Source organism: Amphibalanus amphitrite, unplaced genomic scaffold (assembly GCF_019059575.1).
Source record: "Amphibalanus amphitrite isolate SeventyFive unplaced genomic scaffold, NRLGWU_Aamphi_draft 000158F_arrow, whole genome shotgun sequence".
Taxonomy (NCBI): Eukaryota; Metazoa; Arthropoda; class Thecostraca; order Balanomorpha; family Balanidae; genus Amphibalanus; species Amphibalanus amphitrite.
In genome coordinates, this window is record NW_024881653.1 from 586,671 (window position 1) to 611,364 (window position 24,694).

General features: G+C 47.4%; 4 protein-coding genes across 7 annotated transcripts; 3 read left to right on the plus strand and 1 right to left on the minus strand.

Annotated features, from left to right (window-relative positions):
• Positions 1–348: 348 nt before the first annotated feature.
• On the plus strand, positions 349–6,285 carry LOC122383209 (cuticle protein 7-like). The gene is made up of 3 exons (XM_043369375.1): positions 349–359; positions 5,157–5,283; positions 5,687–6,285. The coding sequence occupies exons 2-3, from the start codon at positions 5,278–5,280 to the stop codon at positions 6,185–6,187; spliced, it is 507 nt and encodes a 168-aa protein (XP_043225310.1). The 5' UTR covers positions 349–359; positions 5,157–5,277; the 3' UTR covers positions 6,188–6,285.
• Positions 6,286–10,478: 4,193 nt separating this feature from the next.
• LOC122383211 (cuticle protein 7-like) lies at positions 10,479–11,479 on the plus strand. Its single transcript, XM_043369378.1, has 2 exons — positions 10,479–10,521; positions 10,986–11,479. Exons 1-2 carry the CDS (start codon positions 10,516–10,518, stop codon positions 11,385–11,387), a joined length of 408 nt encoding a protein of 135 aa, XP_043225313.1. The 5' UTR covers positions 10,479–10,515; the 3' UTR covers positions 11,388–11,479.
• Positions 11,480–16,526: 5,047 nt separating this feature from the next.
• Positions 16,527–19,669, plus strand: LOC122383212 (juvenile hormone esterase-like). 2 transcript variants are annotated; one of them, XM_043369379.1, is made up of 3 exons: positions 16,527–16,709; positions 17,221–17,389; positions 17,517–19,669. In XM_043369379.1, the coding sequence occupies exons 2-3, from the start codon at positions 17,239–17,241 to the stop codon at positions 19,088–19,090; spliced, it is 1,725 nt and encodes a 574-aa protein (XP_043225314.1). In that variant the 5' UTR covers positions 16,527–16,709; positions 17,221–17,238; the 3' UTR covers positions 19,091–19,669. The 2 variants fall into 2 exon arrangements, with proteins under 2 accessions (XP_043225314.1, XP_043225315.1); XM_043369380.1 differs by having other exon boundaries at positions 16,531–16,705.
• Positions 19,670–21,041: 1,372 nt separating this feature from the next.
• Positions 21,042–24,691, minus strand: LOC122383214 (U6 snRNA-associated Sm-like protein LSm1). Of its 3 annotated transcripts, none has more exons than XM_043369384.1 (4): positions 24,515–24,691; positions 23,872–23,933; positions 23,346–23,530; positions 21,042–21,838 (listed from the first exon to the last, which is right to left on the minus strand). In XM_043369384.1, exons 2-4 carry the CDS (start codon positions 23,930–23,932, stop codon positions 21,665–21,667), a joined length of 420 nt encoding a protein of 139 aa, XP_043225319.1. In that variant the 5' UTR covers position 23,933; positions 24,515–24,691; the 3' UTR covers positions 21,042–21,664. The 3 variants fall into 3 exon arrangements, with proteins under 3 accessions (XP_043225319.1, XP_043225317.1, XP_043225318.1); XM_043369382.1 differs by lacking the exon at positions 24,515–24,691 and adding an exon at positions 24,411–24,429; XM_043369383.1 differs by lacking the exon at positions 24,515–24,691 and adding an exon at positions 24,311–24,354.
• Positions 24,692–24,694: the final 3 nt, after the last annotated feature.

Here is a 24,694-nt window from a genome sequence, read left to right on the forward strand (position 1 = left end):
CTGACGTCACTATCAATTATAGTTGTGAGCTTTTTGGCAGGTATGGGAAACACCTTCCAGCCCTAAGGCCGGGAATTCAATAAATGTCACCTCGCTTTTTTAAGCGAAAAGCACCTCGGGCCTAACGGCCCTCGGAGTTTTCGCTAAAAAACCTCGGTGACATTTATTGAATCATCCCGGCCCCGGGCAGGAATATATTTTCCCGACCGGGGCTGGGAAAATGCGTTTTATTCACCGAGGTTTTTGTGCGGAGGACCGAGTGCCGGTAGGCACGAGGTCCGTAGCAAAAAACCGAGGTGAATAAAACTGCATTTTCACAGCCCAAGGTTGGGAAGAGATTTACCACATGCCGTACCGGCGTAACAGTTTATATTATATTTGTATTTTTTATTGTGGGGCTGCGTTAAGAATGAAAGATGAAATTCCATACTTACAGTCCCTTTAGTAACAGTCCCTTTAAGCTCCATTAAAGATGAATTCGGTGTTTGCTTGCTGAAAAAAACACGTAGCTCAGGTCATCTGAGGTCAAATGAGGTCAACTCACGTTTTTGCTAATACCTAACTTTGCACACAATGGGGCTAGAGCTTAAAAATTGTGTCATCGGGTTCCTTGTGATCAGCCGAATCGAATGACATGCGATATGACGCAATTTGGGGTACTTCATAAGTTGAACTTCATTTGAAAATTAGGAAAATCTTAAGTTCACTTTAACTTGTAAAAAAAAAAGTTTACCATTCGAGGCGCACGAACGTGCCGAGTTCACGGATGCTTTTATTGTTGCTCGATCTTGATTAGATCAAAAGTTATGAGCGAAAAACTTTGACCTGTTTTAGCGAAATTTTTGCACTTATACCCCCCCCCCTCGCCCTAAATATTGACCTAGAGCAACCAAATTTGCACAGGGGCGAGATCTCCTATGGGCCCACCTACCTATAAATTTGGCGTTTCTAAGTGCCATAGCCCATAAGCGCCAATCGCCAGGGGGTCGTATACCAACCCTTCCCTCCCTGCCCGTCCGCGTTATGAAAAAGGCCCTGGCCTGGCGAGGGTTAAGTAGCCTAAACTAAATAAGTAAATGTTCTGTATCATGGCCATGCAGATTAAAGGTTGCTTTGAAATTAACCCGCGCCCCGCTGGGGTTTCTGGATTTCCACGCTCTGCTCGGGGGAGGTTTGAACACCCCTTCGTACAGGGCCTATTTTAAGACAATTGGACTGGGGTGGCCAGGCAGTGGTGGCGCCCCTGTCTCTTGTGTTGGCGCCCCCCCCCCCACCGAAATACTGCTGTGCGCAGCATTTCGATGGGGGGGGGGCGTCGCAATCGAGTCTCAGAATCTTTTCTTTGTGACGGTAGTACGTAAGGACTAACGTTTCGGGAAAGTGTCTGGAGGCCTTTGTTGGCATAGTTTTTTTTTCTAACATAGCCCTTTCGGGCGATGCATGGAAAGAATTAAGCCAAAAGTCGGCTGTGCATGGTGCAACCCCCTTTCGTCAGAGAACTTTTACTGCTTATGCCGATGGCCCTCAAATCCCCCCCCCCCCCGATCCGTCCATGATAAACACCTTCCCATACCAAGCAGCCGGCGTCACTCGAGGTCACTTTATCTTGAAATTTCGATATCGATGACCTAAGGTCAGGTCAATTTTTCGACCTCTCCATTAGGTATAAGTCAATGGGAGAAAATTGAAAAGCGCCTCTTTTAGACGAACGCCATTCTAAACATTTTCAAACACTAAATTACGAGTTAACATGACACGCTGAACCAGAAAATGGCACCCGTGACCCCTCGTTATGCCCCCGAGGTCATATCAGGTCACGAATGGTATCTAACAGTTTTTCGCTAATAACTTCTGATAGAGGCAAGCTAGAGCGATGAAAACGCCTTAGATGTGTTCGGCTCGACGTTGCGGATCGACTGATATGCAGCACGACCTTTTCCGGTCAGGTCATTACCTTGACCTGTAGTCAAATTTTCAAGTTGACCTTTCAAGGTCAAATTATAGTTCATTCGACGCGTCTAGACGAGAGGAACACCATGCTGGCAAAAATACTGTCGTGTCTCTCTTGAGTCAAAAGTTATTGAAGAAAACGAAGTTTTTGCACTCTGGAGGCTAAACCGTTGACCTGAGGTCAAACCTGAGAACATTATTCAGAAAGCCCTGTAAAAGAGCTATCGATTGCGCTTTTCCGCGGCGCTGTAGCTCTATTGGTTCCCGAGCTGTCCGTCGGCAGTTGCGAAAAATGTTGAAATAACAAAATTTGACCTTTGATGACCTTTGGTGACCTGACCTTTGACCTGACCTAAAAAATAACAAGTGGGTATTTTCGTCATGGTTTTTGACGTCCTTTCGGATGCCGCTTACCGCGTGTCGCTACTTGGCCCAGGAGCCGACTTAGAAGGGGGGTGTTCAAATCCCCGCCCCCCCCCCCAGCAGGGCGTGGAAATCCAGGACCCCCAGTGGGGCGCGGGTTAAACCGCCGCCCGCCAGATTTTTCTCTTGGAAATACCCTCGTCAGAAGCAATGCGGGCACGTGCGTTTGAAAATCCATTGTTGATCACACGGCCTGTCTCATAGCCACATGACAAATTTAATTTTGCGGCCGATACTGATAGGGCTCCCAAAGGTGCAGTTGGCGCCCCAGTAGTGGTGTAGCGCCCCAATCGTGTCTGGGCGCCCGAATGTTGATAGGGCTCTTCAGTCGTGGTAGGCGCCCAAGTGCTGGTAGGGCGCCCCATTGCCGGTAGTGTGTCCCAATCGAATTAGAGAGTCCCATAGCTCAGTTGGTAGAGCACCGGACTCCCGGTAGTGAGAGCCCGGGTTCGAGTCGCTCCGGTGCTCGATATTTGAGACTCCTGACGGGGATGGTCTGCGGTTGGTGGGAGCAGCCGCAGCCAGTTGAAGTCAGTTGAGTGGGACAGGTTGTGTCCGGCTTTGAAGGGCACGTTAAACTTAGGCATCTAAATTATTCCGTTACCCGGAATTGCGCGATCAGACGGTAGGGGTCGGGGTCTACGCAACAAGCTCTGCTTAGCGTGGGCTCCGGCTCTGTCAATCCGTCCATTCAAACATTCAAGCTAAATTTATAAAAAAAAAAAAAGTAGGGCGCCACAGTTGCGGCAGGGCGCCCCCAGTAGTGAGAGGGCATCCCATTGGTGGTGGTGGCGCCTCAGTGAGCCCTTTTCCCCCTGTCAAGCTGAGTTCGCCCCAAGAATGTGTCGCCTCCGTGATTGTCGGCAGCCAATATCTGTGGGCAGACTTTTGGGCTGTTTTGCACTGGGGTGGCAAAGCAAGACGACTGGGGTGGAAAACCGCACCACTGGGGTGGGTTTTGCCACCCCAGTTAACATGTTAAAATAGGCCCTGCCTTCGTAACTCGGCTCCTGGGACATGTAGCGACACGCCATAGGCGACGTCAAAAATAATGAAAAAATTATTTCAGTAGCTTTTTAGGTCAGGTCAAAGGTCAGGTCACCAGAGGTAATTGTAGGTCAAATTCAAATTCCGGGTCAAACGTAAACATTTTTTGAACAAACCGGCGCATAGCTCAGGAACGGATAGAGCTACAGCACCACGGAAAAGCGAATCATTTAACAGCTCTTTTAACGCTCTTTTTGTAGAGTGTAGACTGTCTTCAAATTTGGCCAAAAGTCAATAATTTAACCTGGAGGGGGCGAGAGCTGCCAAAAAGACATTTTCTTGCCAAACTGTCTTATCTGCAATAACTTTTAACTTGAAGCATGCACGACTTTACTTTTACCAGCACTGTGTTCCTCCCGTCGACACGCATCGAATTAATTTGACGAATCAAGTTGAAAACTTGACCCCAAGTCGATGTCATGGCCTGGCCAGGGAAGGTCGAGTTGCACATAAGTCGATCCGTATCGTCGAGCAGAATACATCTGAGGCATTGTTATCGCTCTAGCATGCCTCTATCAAACGTTATAAGTGAAAAACTGTTAGATACTATACCTACCATTCGTGACGGGAAATGACCTCAGGGACATGAGGAGGTGTCACGGGTGCCATTTGTCGGTTCAGTGTGTCATATTGTCTTACAACTTATCGTTTGGGAGTGTGCAGAATGATTTTCGTCCAAAAGAGGCGCCTTTCAATTTTCTCCCGTTGACTTATAATGGAGAGGGCGCAAAATTGGCATGACCTTGGGGCACCGATATCGAAAATCCGAGATTAACATTGTTTACGTACTGTTGCTCTTTATCAATTGCTGAGAGTTTCCAAGCGATCCGTCATCCGGTGTAGCTATGTTAAACTTTTTCTGAGGTGAGGTTTCTTGATGTGACCTGGTGACCGAGAGAACTTGGTCTGAACTTTTCACATGTGCAGAGAAGACGCATGATAAGTCGCCGTTTTGTATACATTCGCGAGAAACCGCACGGGGTGTTCAACCCCCCCCCCCCAGCAGGGGGCGGGACAAACGCGATCAATAAAAATTACAGTGCCTATTGAATTATTAACTGTCGTCCTTTAGACTGTCGTCGCACTGCCTAATCGGCTTACAAATAAGGCAGGGTAAGACATTGAACATTGCACGGGTCCTGAAAAAAGGGGGCTGCACCAAAAGAGAAAACACTGTTTCAATCACACACAGCCCTTGCTGGCTGGCTCCAGTAAGTACAATGTTTCATTATACCACTCCGCGCTGTAGGGACTCACGTGTCTCGAAGGGACAGGACACCCATCCGCTCAAACGGTCACTCGAGACGACCCACAGGCCACAATCATGTCTCAAACGTTTTTAGAAGAATTGCTAGATACCTACCATTCGGTTCTAAGACTATCAGAAGTAAAGTTCCTGAATGCCGATTTGTCTAAAGACGTCTAGATTCCAGAGGCAGCATATTGCTCACTGATTGCTGAACAGTTACGTGGTAGGATATATTGTGCAGTTACATAAATATGACGGTTGTTGCAATTTCAAAAGCTTTGAAAGTAAGCAAATGAATGTTTTTTTTTTTCTTTTTTGCCTCGGCGTGTGAGCAAATCATGCCGCACCTTTTTGTTCCAAGTCGGTCGTACCCTAACGTCCAATCCCAGCCTCCCGTACACTACCGCCCCAGGCCGCGGTGCCCGGCTCGAACCCCGTCGGCGCCCTGCCCTGCCCCACCCGGCGACACTGGCTCCCTTCTCCACAGCGGCACCGCCGGAGCGCCGCGGCCGTGACCCCCGCCCCTGCCGTCCGGACCACCTATATAACGGCGACGGCGGCACGGCTCGGCACCAGTTCTGCTCCACCCTGGATCTCACCGCACCACCATGAAGGTACGGCCGCACGTGCAGCTGTCCGTGTCCCCCGTGTAGCGAGCGTCGCTGGCGGCTGGCGGCGGTACAGTGGCCGGCTCCACCGCTGGGACCGGGGTCAGCCGGCCGGCCTCTGACCAGCACAGCAGACCGCGGCGAGCAGTGCAGTGTCGTGTAGTGACCTGACGTGGCGACAGTGATGTTTGGAAGTGCTTATGTGCTGTGAACGTGAATAATTATGCTTCTAGCAGCTGCTCTTCTCTTTATTGATAAACTTTAATGCTTACAGGATATACCTAACCCTAATTTTTTCCAATTCATCAAAAGAAGCTGTGCTTAATCCAAGGAAGTGAGTTTCAGTTACTGCGATTGTTTACGCTGAGCCATAACCATCTTGTATTTCACCTTTTGCATTCCATTTCAGGTCTTCATCGTTGCCGCCGTCCTGGCCGTGGCTGCCGCCGCGCCGGCCCCGGACACCCCCGTGTACAAGCCGGCCCCGGCTCCGTACAAGCCGGCCCCGGCCTACAAGCCGGCCCCCTACCACCCGGCCCCGGCCTACAAGCCGGCCCCCTACCACCCGGAGCCCAAGTACAAGGAGGAGCCCAAGCCGTTCGCCTACGACTACGCCGTCAACGACCACTACACGGGCACCAACTTCGCCAAGAAGGAGGAGAGCGACGGCCACAACACCCAGGGCTACTACAAGGTGGCTCTGCCCGACGGCCGCACCCAGCACGTCAAGTACGTCGCCGACCACTACGGCGGATTCAACGCCGAGGTCACCTACGAGGGCGAGGCCCAGTACCCCGAGTACCACCCGGCCCCGGCCTACAAGCCCGCTCCCTACAAGCCGGCTCCCGCCCCCTACAAGCCCGCCCCTGCCCCCTACAAGCCTGCCCCGGTCTACAAGCCCGCCTACTAAATTGACTGCAATGCGGCGTTTCTTGTTTGTGTTGTGATATTTATTGTCAACGCTCGTACCTGCCATGTTTTATAATACATGACTACGTTTTTCTTCCATTTCGTGGTGTTTCGTGAGTGGATGAATGAAAATGATGCATTTTTGTTGAACCAGACTGCTTTTTCACCTCGCTGCTATTGGTCATTCTGCAATTTGTCATCTTTCGACAGCACAAGTGAACCCCACATGCGTTTGGCTGTAATTGAGAGGGAGGTTTACGAAGAAAGAAACGTAATGTGGGACCATTTTTACACCACTCTTTCTCTTTAGTCAGCTTTTTGCAGCACAGCGGCAAATGGTTTGATATATATATATATATTCTTTTTGTTTTACAAATTATTTTATTTACCTCAGATGCATGGCTTTAGATAGAAAATGTCAAAGAGAAACTGCCCAAAAAAGACGGTCTAAATTGGGAAAGTCGCAATAGCATTCGATATAAAACTTAACTTATACTGTTATGTCACAAGCATTGTGCTCCTTCCGACAAGACTCGTCAAACGATTTAAAATCTGAAAAAAGAAGAAAAAGTTGACCACAAATCAAGATCATGAACGAACCAGAAAATGCACAGATTCATATAATTTTATCCACTATCCAGTGTTTATTTGAAGAGTTGAACACGGTACCTATGTATAGGTGATCTTTACAAATGTAAAGACAAATGTAAATGCAGTGATAAGGCATGTCATCGCTGTAACATGTCTTTATCAAGACGTATTGTAAAAGGACTCCTGATGACCTTATGACCTGACTTTACATAATTGGCCTCAATATGACATAATGCAGGGTCGTCGACGCAATTTCCCAACCAACACATGCAATACCTACAACTACTGAATGATCGCTGATAATGTTTGAATGGCTTTTGACGGGTTTCACAAATATGTGATTCCAATTCGTAGGCATTGTTCCCGGTCTATGGCGTCCATGCTGGTCTGAACATTTATCCATAACCTCAACTTAGGCATCTTTGATCGCCAACTTATCGCCAAAATCCACATTAAGAGCGGGCCTGAATGCGTAAAAGATCTCCAACGGGGAAATACTTGCATAACATTGACCTTCAATAAAACTGCCTCATATTGTTACGTGAGCCCACTGAACTCTAATATATACTGGAAGGAGCATTGGTGACTTGTTTTTGTCTATCGATTTCCGCCATGTTGTGTATACCAGAAATATAAATTGCATGTACGGTAGCAGAGGTGCAGTTTAGTGAGAGGTACACTACTCAAAAGTGCTGCTGCTTCATGCTTGCAGTTTGATTGCAGTGATCAACTTTTCAAGACTTTGGTATACACAACATGGCGGAAATCGTTAGACATTCTGGCCCATATACGGCCAAGGCGAGTGCCTCCCCCTGCGTGAGCCACAAATTGAGCAAAAATAAGTTCAGCCAACGGTGAAAACATTCCTGTGCTCGGCAGGGTACCTAATAATTACATGACACAGCGCAATATTTTAGACAATTTTCGACAAAGACCTAAGCCTTAAGCATGAGACTGGTCGGGGCATGACCTTATCCTGAAGTCGATTTTAGAATTGATTTCAATAAAGTCAAAATTGTATTTCAATTAGGTACGTGTCTCAACAAGAGAAAAACGTTGGAAGCAAAATAGGTATCACATAACCATGCAGCGCTGTTCAAATTGTAATCGCAGGACTGAGGTTTAAAAAGTTTATCGATTGAGCCGCAACCCCGTAGCTCTTACAGTTCAATAAACTCATGGTTTGTGTGTCGCTTCGTTCGAAAGTATCGAAACAGGAAATAATTGATCCAGCCTTTGACTGACCTAAACAAGCTGAAGAATACCTTCTAATTTATTTGAAGATTTTTGTACGTAGCATACCGCTTGCCACTATGTGATCCGGGACTTGGGAGGCAGGCTGGAGCCGAGCTAGTCCTTGTGGGGCACAAACTTCCATAACGTGACATTCGGGGTGCGGTAGGTGAAACGGCGATTACCGAGTAATTACTCGATGAGTAATAAAATGCTTCGGTTATTTTTAAGGATTTTGTCTATTTCAACAATTTTCGAAACATCCGACGGCTAATTCGGGAACAAATAAAGCTACAGCGCCGCAGAAATGAGCATTCCATAGTTCTTTCAACGCCTTTCGCCAGCATGTCCTCAGATGTGACCTCAGGGCAACGGTTTAGCGTCCAGAGGGCAAAAACACTAGAAATAGCCATTTTCACGAAAAATGTTTTTCGGTAATAACTTTTAACTCAAGAAAGCCACGACATTACTTTTGCCAGCGTCGTGTTCCTCTCATCGAGACGCGTCGAATGAACTATAAGATGACCATGGAAAGTCATTTTGAAAATTTGACATCAGGTCAAGGTCATGACCTGACCCGAAAGATCATGTTGCATCAGTCGATCCGTGTCGTCGAGCTGAACACATCTGACATGTTATCACCGCTCTAGCACGTCTCTATCAAATGTTATAGTCAAAAAGACTGCTGGTGACCTTTCATGACCTGAGATGACCTCAGGAGCACACATAGGGGTCACAGGTGCAAATTTCTGATACAGTGTATAATGTTTACCTCTGAACCGATGTATGAGAGGGTTTTGGACTTTAGAACGGCATTCGCCCAAAAGAAGCACATTTCAATTTTCTTCCTTTGACTTATGATGGAGAGGTCGCAAAATTGACCTGACCTAAGGTCACAGATTTAAAATCTGAGACTCTACTGGTGTACATACATTTTATACATACTGTTACTCTTATCAATCGCTGAAAGTTTCAAAGTGATCGTTCACTTTGTGTAGCTACAGCAAGTCTTTGAACTTTTTCGGAGGTAAGTTCACTTGACGTTACATGGTGATCTGACCTTGAACGACCCGGGTCTGAAAGTTTCATTGCATGTGCGGAAAAGATGTATGAATAGGTATAAGGGAGACCCGGGAGGTATGGGCCCCCTGGAGGTATGGGCCATCGCAGTTTTGAAGAAGTGTTACGTATTTTTTTCACATTTAACTGCGTAAATTGGTACCAGCCATTCCGTTTTACAACCCACGCGATTTCCAAAATCTATGCCTCAGTCTCCTTTGGCAATGAGCGGTGATAAAGCGTTTTTGCCCTCTTCGAGTAACATACGGTACATACAGAAATTTCACGATTTATGTGAACGAAGCCCGTTTTATTATGTCACACCATCGCTAACATAACGTTTAAAGCATGCAAATTAAGACTGGGTATAAATAATTTGAGGCTTTCTTGCACAATTATGAGCTGAGATGCTAAGCGCATTTTGACGTCCTAACCGGGAGGTTCGGGCCACCTACCCCCGGTGATCCTTAAACAATAAAATGATGCTTTGATTCCATGTCCTGTTCAATAAGTTTTCTTTTTGTCGCGCGTGGTCGAAAATTTAACTACAAAATACCTTCGAACATAAAAATATTGTTTGTCTTATGTCATGGAACGTGATTGAGATCACCCAAATAAAGATGTGGCAAAGTGACCTCCATGAAGCAAGCTATTGGCCGCTTATGCGGTTCCTGGGCTCTAAGAGAGCTCTCAAGAGTCAAGGTAGATCCCAGATACGAGTATTGTGCTCAATATCAGGCACACTTTGCAGGCGAAAGGCAATTTCACGTACACAGAGTGAAAAGCCGGGTTTAGCCACTGCCCACTGGAAGAAAATTGCCTTTTCACAAAACCGGCCCATACCTCCCGGGTCTCTCCTACTAAAAAACGGCGGCGCGCCGCCGTTTTTGAGATATTCGAAAAAACCTTGGGCGTCGGGGTGGAGGGGCGTTTGATAGCGTGGTTTGATGTATCATTATGTACATAAATACCCGTCATAAAACTACCATAAGTCATAACGTAAATACCTATAGGTATTCAGGTAATAGATATCTTCCCGATTGAATCAGGAGTTCATGGTTTAACCATGGATAACAGTCAACATGTCTTCAACTCTGGGCTACCTGGCTAAATGTAGGCATCTCAGTTCTCAAACATTGATTTAAAAGAAAATTGAAAGATAACTATATATTGCCGAAACACATATGTAGCCATTTCAAAACAATTATAATTACAAAGTAGGCTCCATTGTTTGTCCAGGTATAAATAAAACGTTTTTATATCAATGTCTTCAACTTTTTTCGCTCGGCCGCTGCAATCTTTTCCCATCGATGACAACACCCGGCGGTCAGGCTTTATGACGGGCAGTGACGGGCACTGCAGCTGTAGGTATATAACTGCCCCTCTCACTCTGCACCGACATCAGTTGAGGAACAGTCGCCTCGGGGAAACGGGAGCTCTTCAGACATGAAGGTGAGATCAAACTGCGAGTCGCTCGGAAACTAACACAGTTTGTTAGGTATTAGGCACCTAAGTAGCAGTCGAAGTTCCTGTACAGTGTTTTTAAATGTTAAACGATTGTTTTTATCATGTCTGTTAAGCGGAAGAACAAAAAGTGACAAATATAGGAACAAAAATAATTTGAAAAAGCCACATGGCAACAAAAGTTTTGGCACTGATACGGACTTCCCAGACTCTGTAATATATCATTGCAGTAACGTTTACTGATCTCAGGCAGCTTTTGCCAAATTGTCAGGGAACTCAGATTTATTTTTCAATAGAAAAACACAATTCTAAAGAATAGTGTTTTAACTATTGTCAACAAACCTTCGGTTACCTATATCGGTATATATTAAGTACGTTTTATATGTTTTTAATTCCTGATAAAATTACGTGTTTTATAACTACCAGCTTAGCCCAACTACCATCATTTCCAGGTATTCATCGTTGCCGCCGTCCTGGCCGTGGCTGCCGCCGCGCCGGCCCCGGACACCCCCGTCTACAAGCCGGCCCCGGCTCCGTACAAGCCGGCCCCAGCCCCGTACAAGCCGGAGCCCCAGTACAAGGACGAGCCCAGGCCGTACGCCTTCGATTACGCAGTCAACGACAAATACTTCGGCACTAATTTCGCCCAGAATGAGAAGAGCGACGGCCATAACGCCCAGGGCTCCTACACGGTGGCTCTGCCTGACGGCCGCATCCAGACCGTCAAGTACGTTGCCGACCACTACAAGGGATTCAACGCCGAGGTCACCTATCAGGGAAAAGCTAGACACCCTGATTATAAGCCTGCCTCTTACAAGCCCTCCCCGGGCTACAAGCCGGCGCCTAAATATTAACCGGTGTGGCCAGGACGTTAGCTTACAATGTGTTGTTATACTTCCCACTGTTCTCCATTGATACGTTATCAATATACTGCATATCCTGCTCACCTTGTTGTGTGCTTCATTATTTAGGACTATTTCGATGCATTTACTTGCATAACAAACTGGAGAAAGGTAAATACTTCAGTACTTGCAGCGTTAGTGGCACGTATATCTAACATTTAGGGGGTACAACAAAAAAACTGATAGGTATGCGTCGAGCACTTTGTGAACGCTAAATTTTCTATCTTTAACTTTAAACCAATTTTCAATATTCATTGTTTTGTTTCGTACCGCTACAAGTTTCGGAGTGTTTGCATGTACAAATGCAAATTATTGTACACAAACAATGCAAGAAACTGATCATTATCTCGAATGAAAAATGAGCTCGGGACTGGAGAGTTCGATCAGTTGTGCATATAAGGTGGGCCTGATTTTTTATTGTTCATTCGTGTTGTTCTGAATGGGGCATGAAGGATTTTATGGAATAAGGTTCGGTGCTACCTCGGCTTCTCCTTTCTCCTTCGAACCGACTCAGTTGGGTGTTGTATGAAGAGCACCCAAACAGCACGGTCCGCAGCTCCAGCGCCACTAGCGAGCATAGTATGAACTAGAGGTTTATTTTCCCGACGCGCTCACCATAGTCGGTGAGGGGTTACGGACAAAAGTACGTATCGCTTAAGTACGTAGGACAAAAGTACGTAAGCAAAAGTACGTAGGATTAAAGTACGTATCGCAGAAGTACGTACAGTATAAAGTACGTACGGACAAAAGTACGTCAGGGACAAAAGTACGTATCGCAGAAGTACGTACAATATAAAGTACGTATGGACAAAAGTACGTCAAGGACAAAAGTACGTATCGCAGAAGTACGTACAGTATAAAGTACGTATGGACAAAAGTACGTCAGGGACAAAAGTACGTATCGCAGAAATACGTACTGTATAAAGTACGTATGGACAAAAGTACGTCTGGGACAAAAGTACGTATCGCAGAAGTACGTAGGGTATAAAGTACGTATGGACAAAAGTACGTCACGGACAAAAGTACGTATAGCTAATGTACGTAGGGTAAAAAGTACGTATGGACAAAAGTACGTATCGCAGAAGTACGTAGGGTATAAAGTACGTATGGACAAAAGTACGTCACGTACAAAAGCCTACGCATAGCAAATGTACGTAAGGTATAAAGTAGGGTAGCCTTGGGCAAGACGCCCAAGATAATTTATTTTGCTACATAGGTAGGTACCTTCTTTTGTCTCACATCACCTGGAAGGCCAAATTTGTGCTCAATGTGTTCTTTGGACATTTTATTTTAAATTCCAACCCTCAAATTCATTCACTTGTGATCGGACTCCCAGCTAGGAAGTGATTTGTGAAGCAACTGCAAATGGGGCATTTTGCCCCAACCCCAGGGCAAAACGCCCCACGGCCTGAGGCAAGAAGCCCCATACACTAGATTAACCCTCGCCGGCCGAGGGGGGGGCGGGTGCCGCCCCCCATAGGGTTTTTTCGCGATAGCTCCAAGCACGCTGGCGATAGAGAGCTGAAACTTGGCATACCTGACCTTTGATTCAAGCCGGATCTTTTGACACCAACCGCATTTTTGGGTCAGGTCAGGTCACTGACCTATGACGTCATAAGTGAACCTCTGCACGGTCTTCAGATGTCGCAACTTCGCAACGCCCTCACTGCCAGAGGAGATGTCACAGGGAAATGAAACTTGCAGGATCTAGTATCCATTATGAGTCTCACAACTTGTATATCTCGGATTTTTCCTAAAGGTCATATGAGATAAGGTCATTTTCGTGACCTCACCATTATAAGTCAATGGGGAAAAAATGAAAACTGCTATTCTGGCGCCGGGAACGATCTCCAACTATCTCAAGCACACAGAATCGTGATTTGATGTACTCCTTGCAAGGTTAGAAGCGTCACTTTTGCAATGTTGACCTTCCGTGACGTCATTTATGACGTCATCAAGGTCATATTAGTTTTTCGTCAATAACTCCCGATCAAATTGAGCTAGCGAGTCGGGAAAGCCACCAATGGACTCAGGAAGACCTGCCGAATCGAATGATATGCGACATGACCTCTTCCGACCAACTTCGTGACCTGGGGGTGCTGACCTGACCTTGACCTGAGGTCAACACCCCAAGTTGACCTGACCCGGACAAAAAGTATATCATTCGACGCGCCTGAGCGACGCAAACACGATGCTGCCAAAATCGGCGCTCTGCGGCCGTTTTTTGCGAAGTTATTCACCAAAAACTGAACCGTACCTTGGGGCACTTGACCTGACGTCACCGGGTGACCTAGGACCTTAAAATCGGGTACCAATCTCTGCGTCTCGTAACGGCGCACACGCTCGTTTTTTCCGCGACGCGCTAGCTCCACCAGGGGCGAAACGGCGAGGGGGGGGGTCGTACCCGCCCCCCCCCCCCCCCCTCGGCCGGCGCGTATGTAGAAAACCAATAGGTCCGGCGAGGGTTAAAGATTGAACATGGTTGATGGTAGTTGGCTAAATCTTATATGAGAGGTCCGTTAGACCGCTGGAGGCACGGCACTGAAGGTAACACCTTCCATCCTATCAAGTGTTCAGCTATGACACTATTGTATGACCAGGTTTTTCACCTGCCTCATAATAATATATTTAATAGGCCAAATAATAAGGCCAAATAATAAATTTTTGCAATGCAAATCAGTTAACAATATACTTCCTTTGCTATACAGTTGCTGAGAAAATACATATAAATGCATAGAAACTTGTTGTTCGCCAGCTACCGAACATTAGGAAGTGGGTAGTCCGAACAACACGAGGTAAAACGCCCCATGGGGCTTTTTGCCCCGCGACCTACTCGGGCGTTTTACCCCATCACGTAGTTCGGTCAGCGAACAACGCCTTGCGCTCCAGCAAGACATAATTTAACACGAACCAACCCGGCATCATAAGCGTTAGACAACACTGTTGTTCAAAATACATACATAAAAGTTGTTAACCTGATGTGGACCAAAAAAGAACGCGATGATGAATAATCAGACAACCAAACATAAAAATCACTCAACAAACACATTTTTTGCTATATCTCCTTAGAGAATAATCACAATTTCTTTCCAGTATGCCCATATAATGATCATATAGTGCACATTTAACAGGAGAGAGGATCTTTCCCCAGAACCCTGCCAGTTCCGAGAAACATCGGTGAGGCGTTTTACCTCGGCGGGGCGACTTGCCCCGGTCTACCCTACGTGTGGACAAAAGTAAGTCACGGACAAAAAAAAAGTACGCATAGCAAATGCACGTAGCCCGTAGGGTATTAAGTACGTACCCCACCCTTGGGTTGAGTTGATCAATGTGTAATACCTTTCTTATTCTTTATTTAATGAGCATTTGGTACAAGGCATAGCAAAATTTCTCGGTGAGTAAATGGGCGAAATGGACATAGCTATATTACCTATTTGGTATATGAATTTATCATGAGTTCCTTGTTAGTATGGCAACAGAGCAGCAATAAAGAAAAAGTGGCTCAACTTACACTACTATACCCGACTTCTAGCATACGTACTTTATACACTACGTACTTTGGCATACGAACTGTACGTACTTTTGGCATACGTACTTTTTACACTACGTACTTTTGCATACGAACTTTTGCATACGAACATTTGAGTACGTACTTTTAGCATACGTACTTTATACACTACGTACTTTTGCATACGTACTTTTGCGTACGAACATTTGCGTACGTTCTTTTGGCATACGTACTTTATACACTACGTACTTTTGCATACCAACTTTTGCGTACGAACATTTGCGTACGTACTTTTGGCATACGTACATTTTACACTACGTACTTTTTCATACGTACTTTTGCGTACGAACATTTGCGTACGTACTTTTGGCATACGTACTTTATGCACTACGTACTTTTCATACGTACTTTTGCGTACGAACATTTGCGTACGTACTTTTGACATACGTACTTTATGCACTACGTACTTTTGCATACGTACTTTTGCGTACGAATATTTGCGTACGTACTTTTGGCATACGAACTTTATCGCCTACGTATATTTGCGTACGAACATTTGCATACGTACTTTTGTCCTACGTACTTAAGCGATACGTACTTTAGTCCTAAAATCGTCGGTGAGTCTGCGGCGAGCAGCGCTCTATGTACTATGGCTCGTAATTTTAGGATTTTAATGCTTCGGCACTTTTCATCCTGAGTATTGGTTACATTACAGAAGACATTTCATGAGCATTCGAGACTAGCTATAAAAAAATAGTATGGTTTACAGAGCTTCGGTTCAAGCAAGAAAGATAGCACATTTTATGCTCGCCTACTCCCTCAATCGACATTTTAACCCACCGACTTTGGCAATTTGTCGACCGAGTACACTGATACGATGATAGCCCGTTTGTAGGTGTAACAACACCGCTCAGTCGCGAGGCACAGGCCGATCGAGTCCACACCTATCGCCACAAGCGAGTGGCCGAATCGATGGCTGCGCTGATCGCGAACATGAACCGTATCAACCGTAGGTACGTGAACCTTACATGAACCTAAGAGCGCCATGCATGGAGGGGGGGGGGGAGCGGGGAGGTGAAAGTGAAGGTACACCAGAAGTCCCCTGCATCCGCCCCTGCGCCGGTCTTGCCCCTTTGCTTTTCGAATGGCAGGCGCATCATCTCTTGTCTTCCGGCCGCCGGATATCGGGGCCATGTGGTCACCAGATGCCGCCAAACCCGACCCACGGTATATAGAGAACTGACCGAGAGAGAGAACATTATATAGAGAACTGGCCCGACCGTGAAGTCATCGTGACTGGGCCTGCGGAAAGGGCGCGGTCGGGCTCCTCCCACAGAAATCGCTAACGAGCTAAACAAACCAGATTATCGCTAGTTACTCCTTTCAGCTGGATACGAGTGCGTTTTTAAATCCAAATATAAGTTTCCTTCCTTCCTTCATACTGTTATTCTCCATTTTCCGAGACTCACGATGACAAACATGAGTTGGATAGGGCCTACCCTAGAGGCATGCCTGTAGCCGCCTCTGAACGTCGACCCCCGAGGCGCGTCGCTGGCGTCGCCCATGTCGGCTCGCCGCTGTCTAGTCACTGAGTAAACGTTCGAAGGACAGAGTGCGCTCCGTCGGATGACTCGGCAGACACTCGAGCGTTGGGGGAGTGGCCGGCGGGGGCGACACGGTCCTGCTCCGAGAGCTCGGGGTTCGACATCTGCCCAGTCGAGTCCCAACGACGGAGCACACAGTGCATCGGCCCTCACCTCCGGTCGGTAAGAGGCTGAACGGAGACTGCTCGACGCTCGTATTGCTGCATTCATACTCGTAGCACATACCTCATTAACCAACACTTTGCTTAATGTCTTGAATGATACGGCTCGTCACAAGATGATATTTCTGACGCATGGTTATGGCTAGCTTAGGCTTAGGTTAGGTTTAAGTCTGTACCAACTACATTTTCTGAGCGAGTGGTGCTGATCTAATTTTTCTATAGATAACATGAATCATGTTATCTATGAATCTATTTATATTCTAGGGGGAGAGGGAGACCAAAAAGCTCAACGTATAAATGTTTTCTTCCAACAAACGGCTTGATCGTTTCAGGAGCCGAAAGATTCATCATTCAGCGATCACGATGAAAGCTTGCAGAGCTACCAAGGAGCAGTCATTGCTTTCCCTTTATGATTATGTACCTACAACAATGATTTGTTAGTGATTAGTGCGTAAGTTCGAAACAAATCGATTTAAATGCCCAGAGAAGTAACGTCATGCCTTTTCCCTCAGATCGCCAACACAATAAAAATGGCCGGTGGACTAGTACGACTTCTGGGAATATTCGCGGTGATTTCTGCCGCCAGCCCAGCCACTGGTCCCCGGGTGTCAACTCAATCGGGGCAGCTCGAGGGAACCATTCTCAAGTCGTTCCTCGGAAACAATTTCTACGCATTTAAAGGTTAGTATTAGCCATTTTTGTAGTTCCAATCCATATTTTTTTTGTCAATCTCTTGTCTGAGCAATATTCTAACGGCCATAACATCATTTCGATGACTTGTGTTTAATATCACGCCATCTATTTTCAGGGATCCCATACGCTGAGCCGCCGGTGGGTGACCTGCGGTTCCGACCTCCGCAGCCACATGCCGGCTGGTCGGGAGTCCGTCCGGCCGACACCTTCGGCAGCCAGTGTATGCAGTTCGCCATGTTCTCCTCGCCGCGCCAGCTGCAGGGCTCCGAGGACTGTCTGTTTGTGAACGTCTACTCCCCGCGGCTACCGGAAGAAGACGACCACCCGCAGCTGCCAGTCATGGTCTGGATCCATGGAGGAGCGTTCACGCTGGGCTCCGGAGACAGCGACTTCTACGGGCCCGATTACCTGATGGATGAGGACGTCGTGCTGGTCACCTTCAACTATCGGCTGGGACCGTTCGGCTTCTTCACCACAGAGGATGCCAGCGCTCCGGGAAACTACGGCATGCACGACCAGGTGCTGGCACTGGAGTGGGTGCAGGCCAACATCGCCGCGTTCGGCGGAGATCCCGACACCGTCACCATCTTTGGAGAGTCAGCCGGCGGCGCGTCTGTCGGACTACAAGTGCTCAGTCCTCGCTCACGCGGCCTGTTCTCAAAAGCCATCAGTCAGTCGGGCGCCTCGTTTTGTAATTTCGCAGCCAGTGGAGATCCTCAGGCAGACAACGCCCGGAAACATGCCGAGCTGACGAAATGTTCCACAGCCAACAGTCGGGAGATCGTGGGTTGCATGCGTCAGAAGCCGGCAGAGGAGATTTTCAACGCTTTGGGTGCTCTTCTGGATGAGGACCCGAATGGTTCCGGAGATGTTGTGTACAAGCCGCGCGTTGACAGCGACTCTCGGCTGCCCTTCCTGCCGACTGATCCGTTCACGGCTCTGCAGCGAGGCGCGTTCAACCTCGTGCCGTGGATGACCGGTCTCACCCAGGACGAGGGCTCCTTGCTCGCAATGATAAACGGATTTCATCCCGAGCTGGCGAAAACCCAAACAGGCCGCGATTGGAAACGCTGGGCCTCCTTGCTCAACATTCAAAAAGCCTCTTCAGACCCGATCGCTCTTGCAGAAGCACTGCATCGCCACTACTTTGGAGAAGCAGAGCTGAGCGAGGCGAATATGATCGAGTACAGTAACCTCCTCAGCGACCGGTGGTTCACAAACTGTATCATGTCGGAGGCCAACTTGGCAGCCCCACACACGCCAGTCTACATGTACGTGCTGGACTACACTGGCGCCGGACGTCAGAGCTTCGCGGCAATGGTGGCTGGGATGATGGGAAAGTCCATCGATCTCTCGAAAATGGGTGTGGGTCACTCGGATGACGTGCTGTACCTTTTCCGAACGGAACTCGACACCCCCGTGACATGGAACTCGGACAAGCACAAGATGATTCGGTTCATGGTGTCGGTGTGGACCAACTTTGCTCGGCGCGGATACCCGAGCACGGACGTGCTGCCGATGCCCAGCTGGCCGGTGTACAGCCGCAGCCGGCAGGAGTACATGCGCCTGAACACCGCACCCAGCGTGGGACGAGCCCCGTTCAGCGACCGGCTGCAGTTCTGGCGAGAGCTGGACATCCAGGAAAACTGGCGCCGTCCACTCAGCGTCGATCGCCATGACGAGCTGTAGATCTATATCAATTTGATGTCCACGGTTGTAGAAATTGCTAGCTAGAGATTAGTGATGTTTCATTCGATTCGAATGGGCGCCACTGAAGTACGCAAAAGTACCACTATTACGATAGGTACATAGGCCCAAAGTATAACTCTACCACACTGCCCAATCATCTGTCAAGGCATTTGTTTGGTTTCCGTGCTACTGACTTCTACTACTATCGTTTGTCATGTATAGGTAGGTACGAGGTAGCTACTAGTTGTGCACCTAGCCCGTCTTATTCTAGATACCTATTCTGATAGTGGTACTTCGATGTTCTCGAGCGGCTGAGAGCACTGTGATCACTCTCAGCTCTTGATGGCACTTGTGTCTTGTGCTGTTTCGTAGTCATACGTACTCTTTACGATAGCGGTAATCAGTACCATTTCCGTCCGACGTCTATTGACCAATGTCCACTGTACAGCTACAGGTCGCTGTTCTCTTTTGTCACACCGAGAGCCAAGAAAGCCCATGTCCAACTCCAGACTCTGCGTAGCTTCTATCCATTGAATGTATGAATAGAATAATAATAATAAAAAATGATGAATGTTTCGATTTGTCCATTTAATTGCGTGGTGGTCCGTCAATGGCACCGTCTCGCTGAGACCGCGCTAAGTAAGCGTCGTCACCTTATAAGTCACATCATCCCATTCAATCAGTAATTCTATATTCACCTTTACCTTGACGTCAGTCGTAATCCCAGCAGGCAAGCAAGTCAATAGTCCAGTTACTCACATCTTAGAAATGAATCAAGGTCAGCGAAGGCTCCGAGCCAGCGAAAATGACAAGAAGGAAACCGCTAAACGCGTCCTCTATGGGCCAAACCCGAGCGACCGCGAATGCCGCCGCCCGGCCGCACCCGGATGGTTCGGAGTCCTGCGGCACAGCCTACCTTCAGGCGCTCTACCCCTGGCGCCATCTATGGATATTTATGGAAAATATCGCGGCACAGCATATCTGCAGGCGCTCCACTGGTAGCGCCATCTATTGACATTTATCAGAACTAACAATTATTAAGCCCCGGTTCCACTACGCGATTTTTCCGTGCAATTTTGCGATAACGTTAGATGCAATGCCAGAAAATGTTCAGCTAGTGCAAACGGATGTGCTGAGCCAATATCGCAATATTGCCAAATCGCACGGACAAAATCGAGTAGTGGAGCCTGGGCTTCAGGTAGGTATTCTCACGGTGACTATAAATAGGTCAAGGCCCTAACCTTGGTATTCCAAGCGTTTCCAGCCACCGCACGCATTTCATCGCTGCTTTTGTTGCACGGAATTCACCTTCAAGTTCTGAAATAGGCACTATCATTTCGCCGAAGCATCAGAAAATTACACGTCATAAATCGCATCCCGTAAATCGCCATTCGACTCACATAACTGCGAGACCGGTTTCCTGCACAATTTATGATTTTATCCATCTAAATTCTAAAACATTGGAGCCGGTAGAGGATTACCCAACGTCAATGCCAAGGGTGCACGAATTTCTTTGACTAGCTATTGCCACTCAAGAATGCCTGCCTGCGGTGCTCTGAATGTCAGGTGGGTGGGTGTGAGAGGTCCGCAAGTGACGAGGATAGTAGCCGTACTGATAGATCCCTGCCGACTCCCCCTGGGAAGCAATACCTTTTACCTATAAGCGTCCATCTCGCGATGCATTCAAAATAACATGGTATAACCTGACATGCATAATGTGTACCTACAATATTTCAGTGGTGTAGGAACAAGTTAGCTCATGTAAATTTATTAGACCTTTTTCGAATCGTCGAAATGTAACGTGTCAGGAACCTTCCAATGCTGGAATCAAAATGAACTGACTGCTACGCAACTTGCAACACAATAAAAAATAATATAAATCAGATATATTTTACCAGCCAGACACAAGCTAACAAAATCATGCCCATATCATTTGCACAAAACAAAAAACGATCGTCGTCGACATTTTTATTAGAATAAAGTACAAAATATTCACCGAAACAGCTTATCAAATCAGGAGGTAACATGCTCTGTATCACAGAAAAACTGCAGCCTCACCAAGCACATCGCTCCGGCCGCATTCCCTGTCAGCAGCCACATCATCATCATCGTCATCCACAGGGCGAGGACATTGCTCCACGTCCTGTGAGCTTCACCCGGAGCGTCACAAAGGGCAACAATGTGAGTCATCGTCAGGTGACCCCTCATATGTGTGACCGGGACCTCTCATGGCTGGGAATCGTCTCTTGGGTAGCACTTACTCCGCCTAACGGCGCCCACATAAGTCAGATCACCGGGGTGCGGCAACAGCGCGGACAGAGAGCAATCGATATTAAAACTGCCTCCCTCCAAGCCGTCACAGCGAGCGGTCGTGCTCCTCTCAGTCTGAGCACCTCTCAGCGGGTCAGTGGCTCAAGAGTTGTGCTCGAGCAGGCTATGAACAGTTCACCGTTACCACACTTCTCCACCAACTCAGTACCATATGCAACGCTCACCAACCACAACCGTCCTCATCCGCACCGTCACACACGACAGACCCCTGGCAGCCCCTTCCCACACCGGCTCCCCGCTCGGTCAGTACATGTCATCGGGACCCAGGTCGGCCGTGTAGGTCAGTCCCCGCTCCTTCATGGCCTTAACCCGCAGCTGCTCCTGTTGGTGGCGGGCCTCCTGCACCTGACGCTGCGCCTCCAGGATCTCCTCGACCGAGACCTCCTGAAGGCCGACTGTGCCCTCGCGCATCTCGTCCTGTAACAGGAAGGTCGCGGTGAGTGGTAAGCGACGGCAGAGGGTGCTATATTCAGCAGGGCTGGCAGCGTATGTATTTGGGAATAATCCATAAAATGAGCTTCCAGTATTCCACGTCAATGGATAATAACACCCATTGGGGGGAGAATGTTCTCTTATCATCGGTCAGACTAGCCAGTGACCGTGCAGTGCGATTAAAAACTGACCGTCAGTGAGCTCGGACTTGGCGCGCGTTCACATCAGCTCCAACTGTTCAAGCTTCACATCTCACGGCCCATGTCGCACGCGACAAAACACTGACGCTAGGTACCTGTAAGCGCGTTCTCGAAACATGGCAGAAACGTCAGAAGACGCAGCCATGCATTTCCCACGTGAAACCAGAGCGGAGATTGACGCCCTGAATCTGACCAACTGAGCTGAAATGCCTTTAAATTTTTCGAGCTGAACTTTTAAGTTAAAATTCATGCTAGTACAGGGTGACACAAAAAAAGCGGTCATCACCAAAATTCGAATAACTTCGGAAGTTTTATTCAGATCATCACCAAACTTCGGCCACTTTAGGTCACACCTATGTAGCAGACATCCACCAAGTTTCAAGTCTTCACTACGAATACTTTTAGTACAGTGTGTGTTTTACGGACGCTCCACAATGTGCTCCAGGTGAGCGCCCCGGCGCTGCAGGGCGTAGGCACACCTGCATCCGGCGGGCAAAGTTGCCGATAACCCGATAAGAATAACGTTTCAGGGGTAGCACACCCCCTGAGCACTGTCTTCAGAGGCCATTGCACTCTGTAAAGTGCACAGCCATCGGGTTATCGACAACTTTGCCCGCCGGATGCAAGTGTGCCTACGCCCTGCAGCGCCGTGGCGCTCACCTGGAGCACATTGTGGAGCGTCAGTAAAACACACACTGTACTAAAAGTATTCGTAGTGAAGACTGGAAACTTGGTGGATGTATGCTACATAGGTGTGACCTTAAGTGGCCGAAGTTTGGTGATGATCTGAATAAAACTTCCGAAGTTATTCGAAATTTGGTGATGACCGTTTTTTTTTTGTGTCACCCTGTAATAAGGATTTCTGAATAAGTCAGTCAGTTTTTGCAGAGCTAAGCTATAATTTTTCTGAACTACAGCTGTAGATCGGTCTTCTTCAACGCTAATTTTCAAATACGACAGATTCAAAGGCCATTACGAGTAAAAATTAGCTTCATAGGCATCAGTATAAGTAGTTTCCCATTCAGTTCATGCTGTGACAGGTCGTTAGTGAAAATCATAAGCGAAATCGGGCTGAAAATACACCTCTGCACCACTCCGTGGACCACCAGCGGTTTGGCAGAGTAACGCACACCGTAACGCCAGTAACGCACACGGCATAGAATACGGTCACTCAGAGAGCCGCGATCGGACGGAACCATTCATCGTCTGCGTCATACCATCCCAGCTTCTCCAGGAGCCAACCGTGCTCAGCCGTGCCAGTCGCGCGAGCGGTACCATCTGACTGTACTTACGATGAGTCCGACGACCACGACGTTTTCGCCGCGCACCACAAAGATGCCGCGGTAGATGTCACCAAACTGCTTGCCCACGTGTATTCGCTCGGTGGTCCTGTCGAGCACCAGGTTGGCGAACTGGTCGACGCTGCGCAGCACGCCGATTAGGGTGCGTCCGTCGCGCAACAGAACCATCACCTTCCCTGTCGAATGATCAAACACACACACACACTTCACCACAAATCCAGTGTCACACACACTTCACGCTATCAGGCATGTAACTAAGTAAATACCTACAACCATTAGTTGTGCCCATGTCAGTAAGTAAGACTATAGGAATGAAGAAGATCCTCCAAACAAAATGCAATAGTGCTGTGGCTTGTAGAGTTCATTTGATTCTATGGGTGATGGGGCTGAACGCCATCCTGGTACCTAGTCATTGAACATGATGTGCCAATAGGTAGCAGGTACCTAGAGTAAATGTGATCTATCCAACAAATATGTAACATTGCAACTAATTCAGAGACAGGAATGTAATTCTTACGGTCAAGCTCATCCAGTAGAGTTGCATGGCCAAACAGAACATCATCTGTTCGTGAGGACATCCTGAAATAAAAGCAGCATAAAATTCAAATTGAATCACAACACACCCTGACCCAATGATGACTGAGCAGTAACACAATTCAGGCGCATAGCTTGTTACGTCAGGATCCAAAGATGAAGAAGCCCTCCTTTTTTCTTTTTTTAGTGGCCGCAACTTAATTCCAAGGCCACACTGTATCAAGGTACTGCGCTGCTGAGCTTTGCACACAGCAGTGTATTGGGTTTCCATGGAATCATCAACAAGCTTGGATGCTCATAATGCTGAAGCGTTAATTCCAAATTTGTCTCAAACGCACCCATACAGCCGCGTACTTGAACTGCACGATCAGGTTGTGAAACAAGGCCCAAATTTAAAGCATTGGAAAAGGTGGGGTAGCTACCTTCCTATGGAAGGTAAGTTGAAGTACATTGAGGGTCATACAAAGCAATACATAAGACCACACTGACACTGGATGAACCAGCTAGAAAACAAATACCTACCTACCAGCCAGACTGAAACCAGCCAACCATGTTATCCATGTTATCATGTGATGTTCTGAAACGCGCAATCCATGTTAACAAGATGCCATAGTTCGAGCCCTTACCTTCAATACTTTTTAGAAATTGTGTACACATAAATGATGAACCGGATAAACCAAAAGAAGGCATAAATTGAAATATATTATGCTGATTATGGTGTACAATCGCTTGCAGAAATACAAAGTATTTTCAAAGTATGTAAGAAATGACGACAAAGTTCGAAGCTACCTCCTCCAATCACATCC

Bases quoted from the DNA above. Each gene is read 5' to 3' on its own strand.
- LOC122383212 (XM_043369379.1), top strand. From the start codon at position 17,239: ATGGCCGGTGGACTAGTACGACTTCTGGGAATATTCGCGGTGATTTCT. The intron at 17,390-17,516 runs GTTAGTATTAGC...ATCTATTTTCAG, and splicing joins CAATTTCTACGCATTTAAAG to GGATCCCATACGCTGAGCCG.
- LOC122383214 (XM_043369383.1), bottom strand. From the start codon at position 24,339: ATGTACTTCAACTTACCTTCCATAGGAAG. The intron at 23,934-24,310 runs GTAGCTACCCCA...CTTTTATTTCAG, and splicing joins AACTTACCTTCCATAGGAAG to GATGTCCTCACGAACAGATG. The intron at 21,839-23,345 runs GTAAGTACAGTC...TTCCTGTTACAG, and splicing joins TCGTGGTCGTCGGACTCATC to GACGAGATGCGCGAGGGCAC.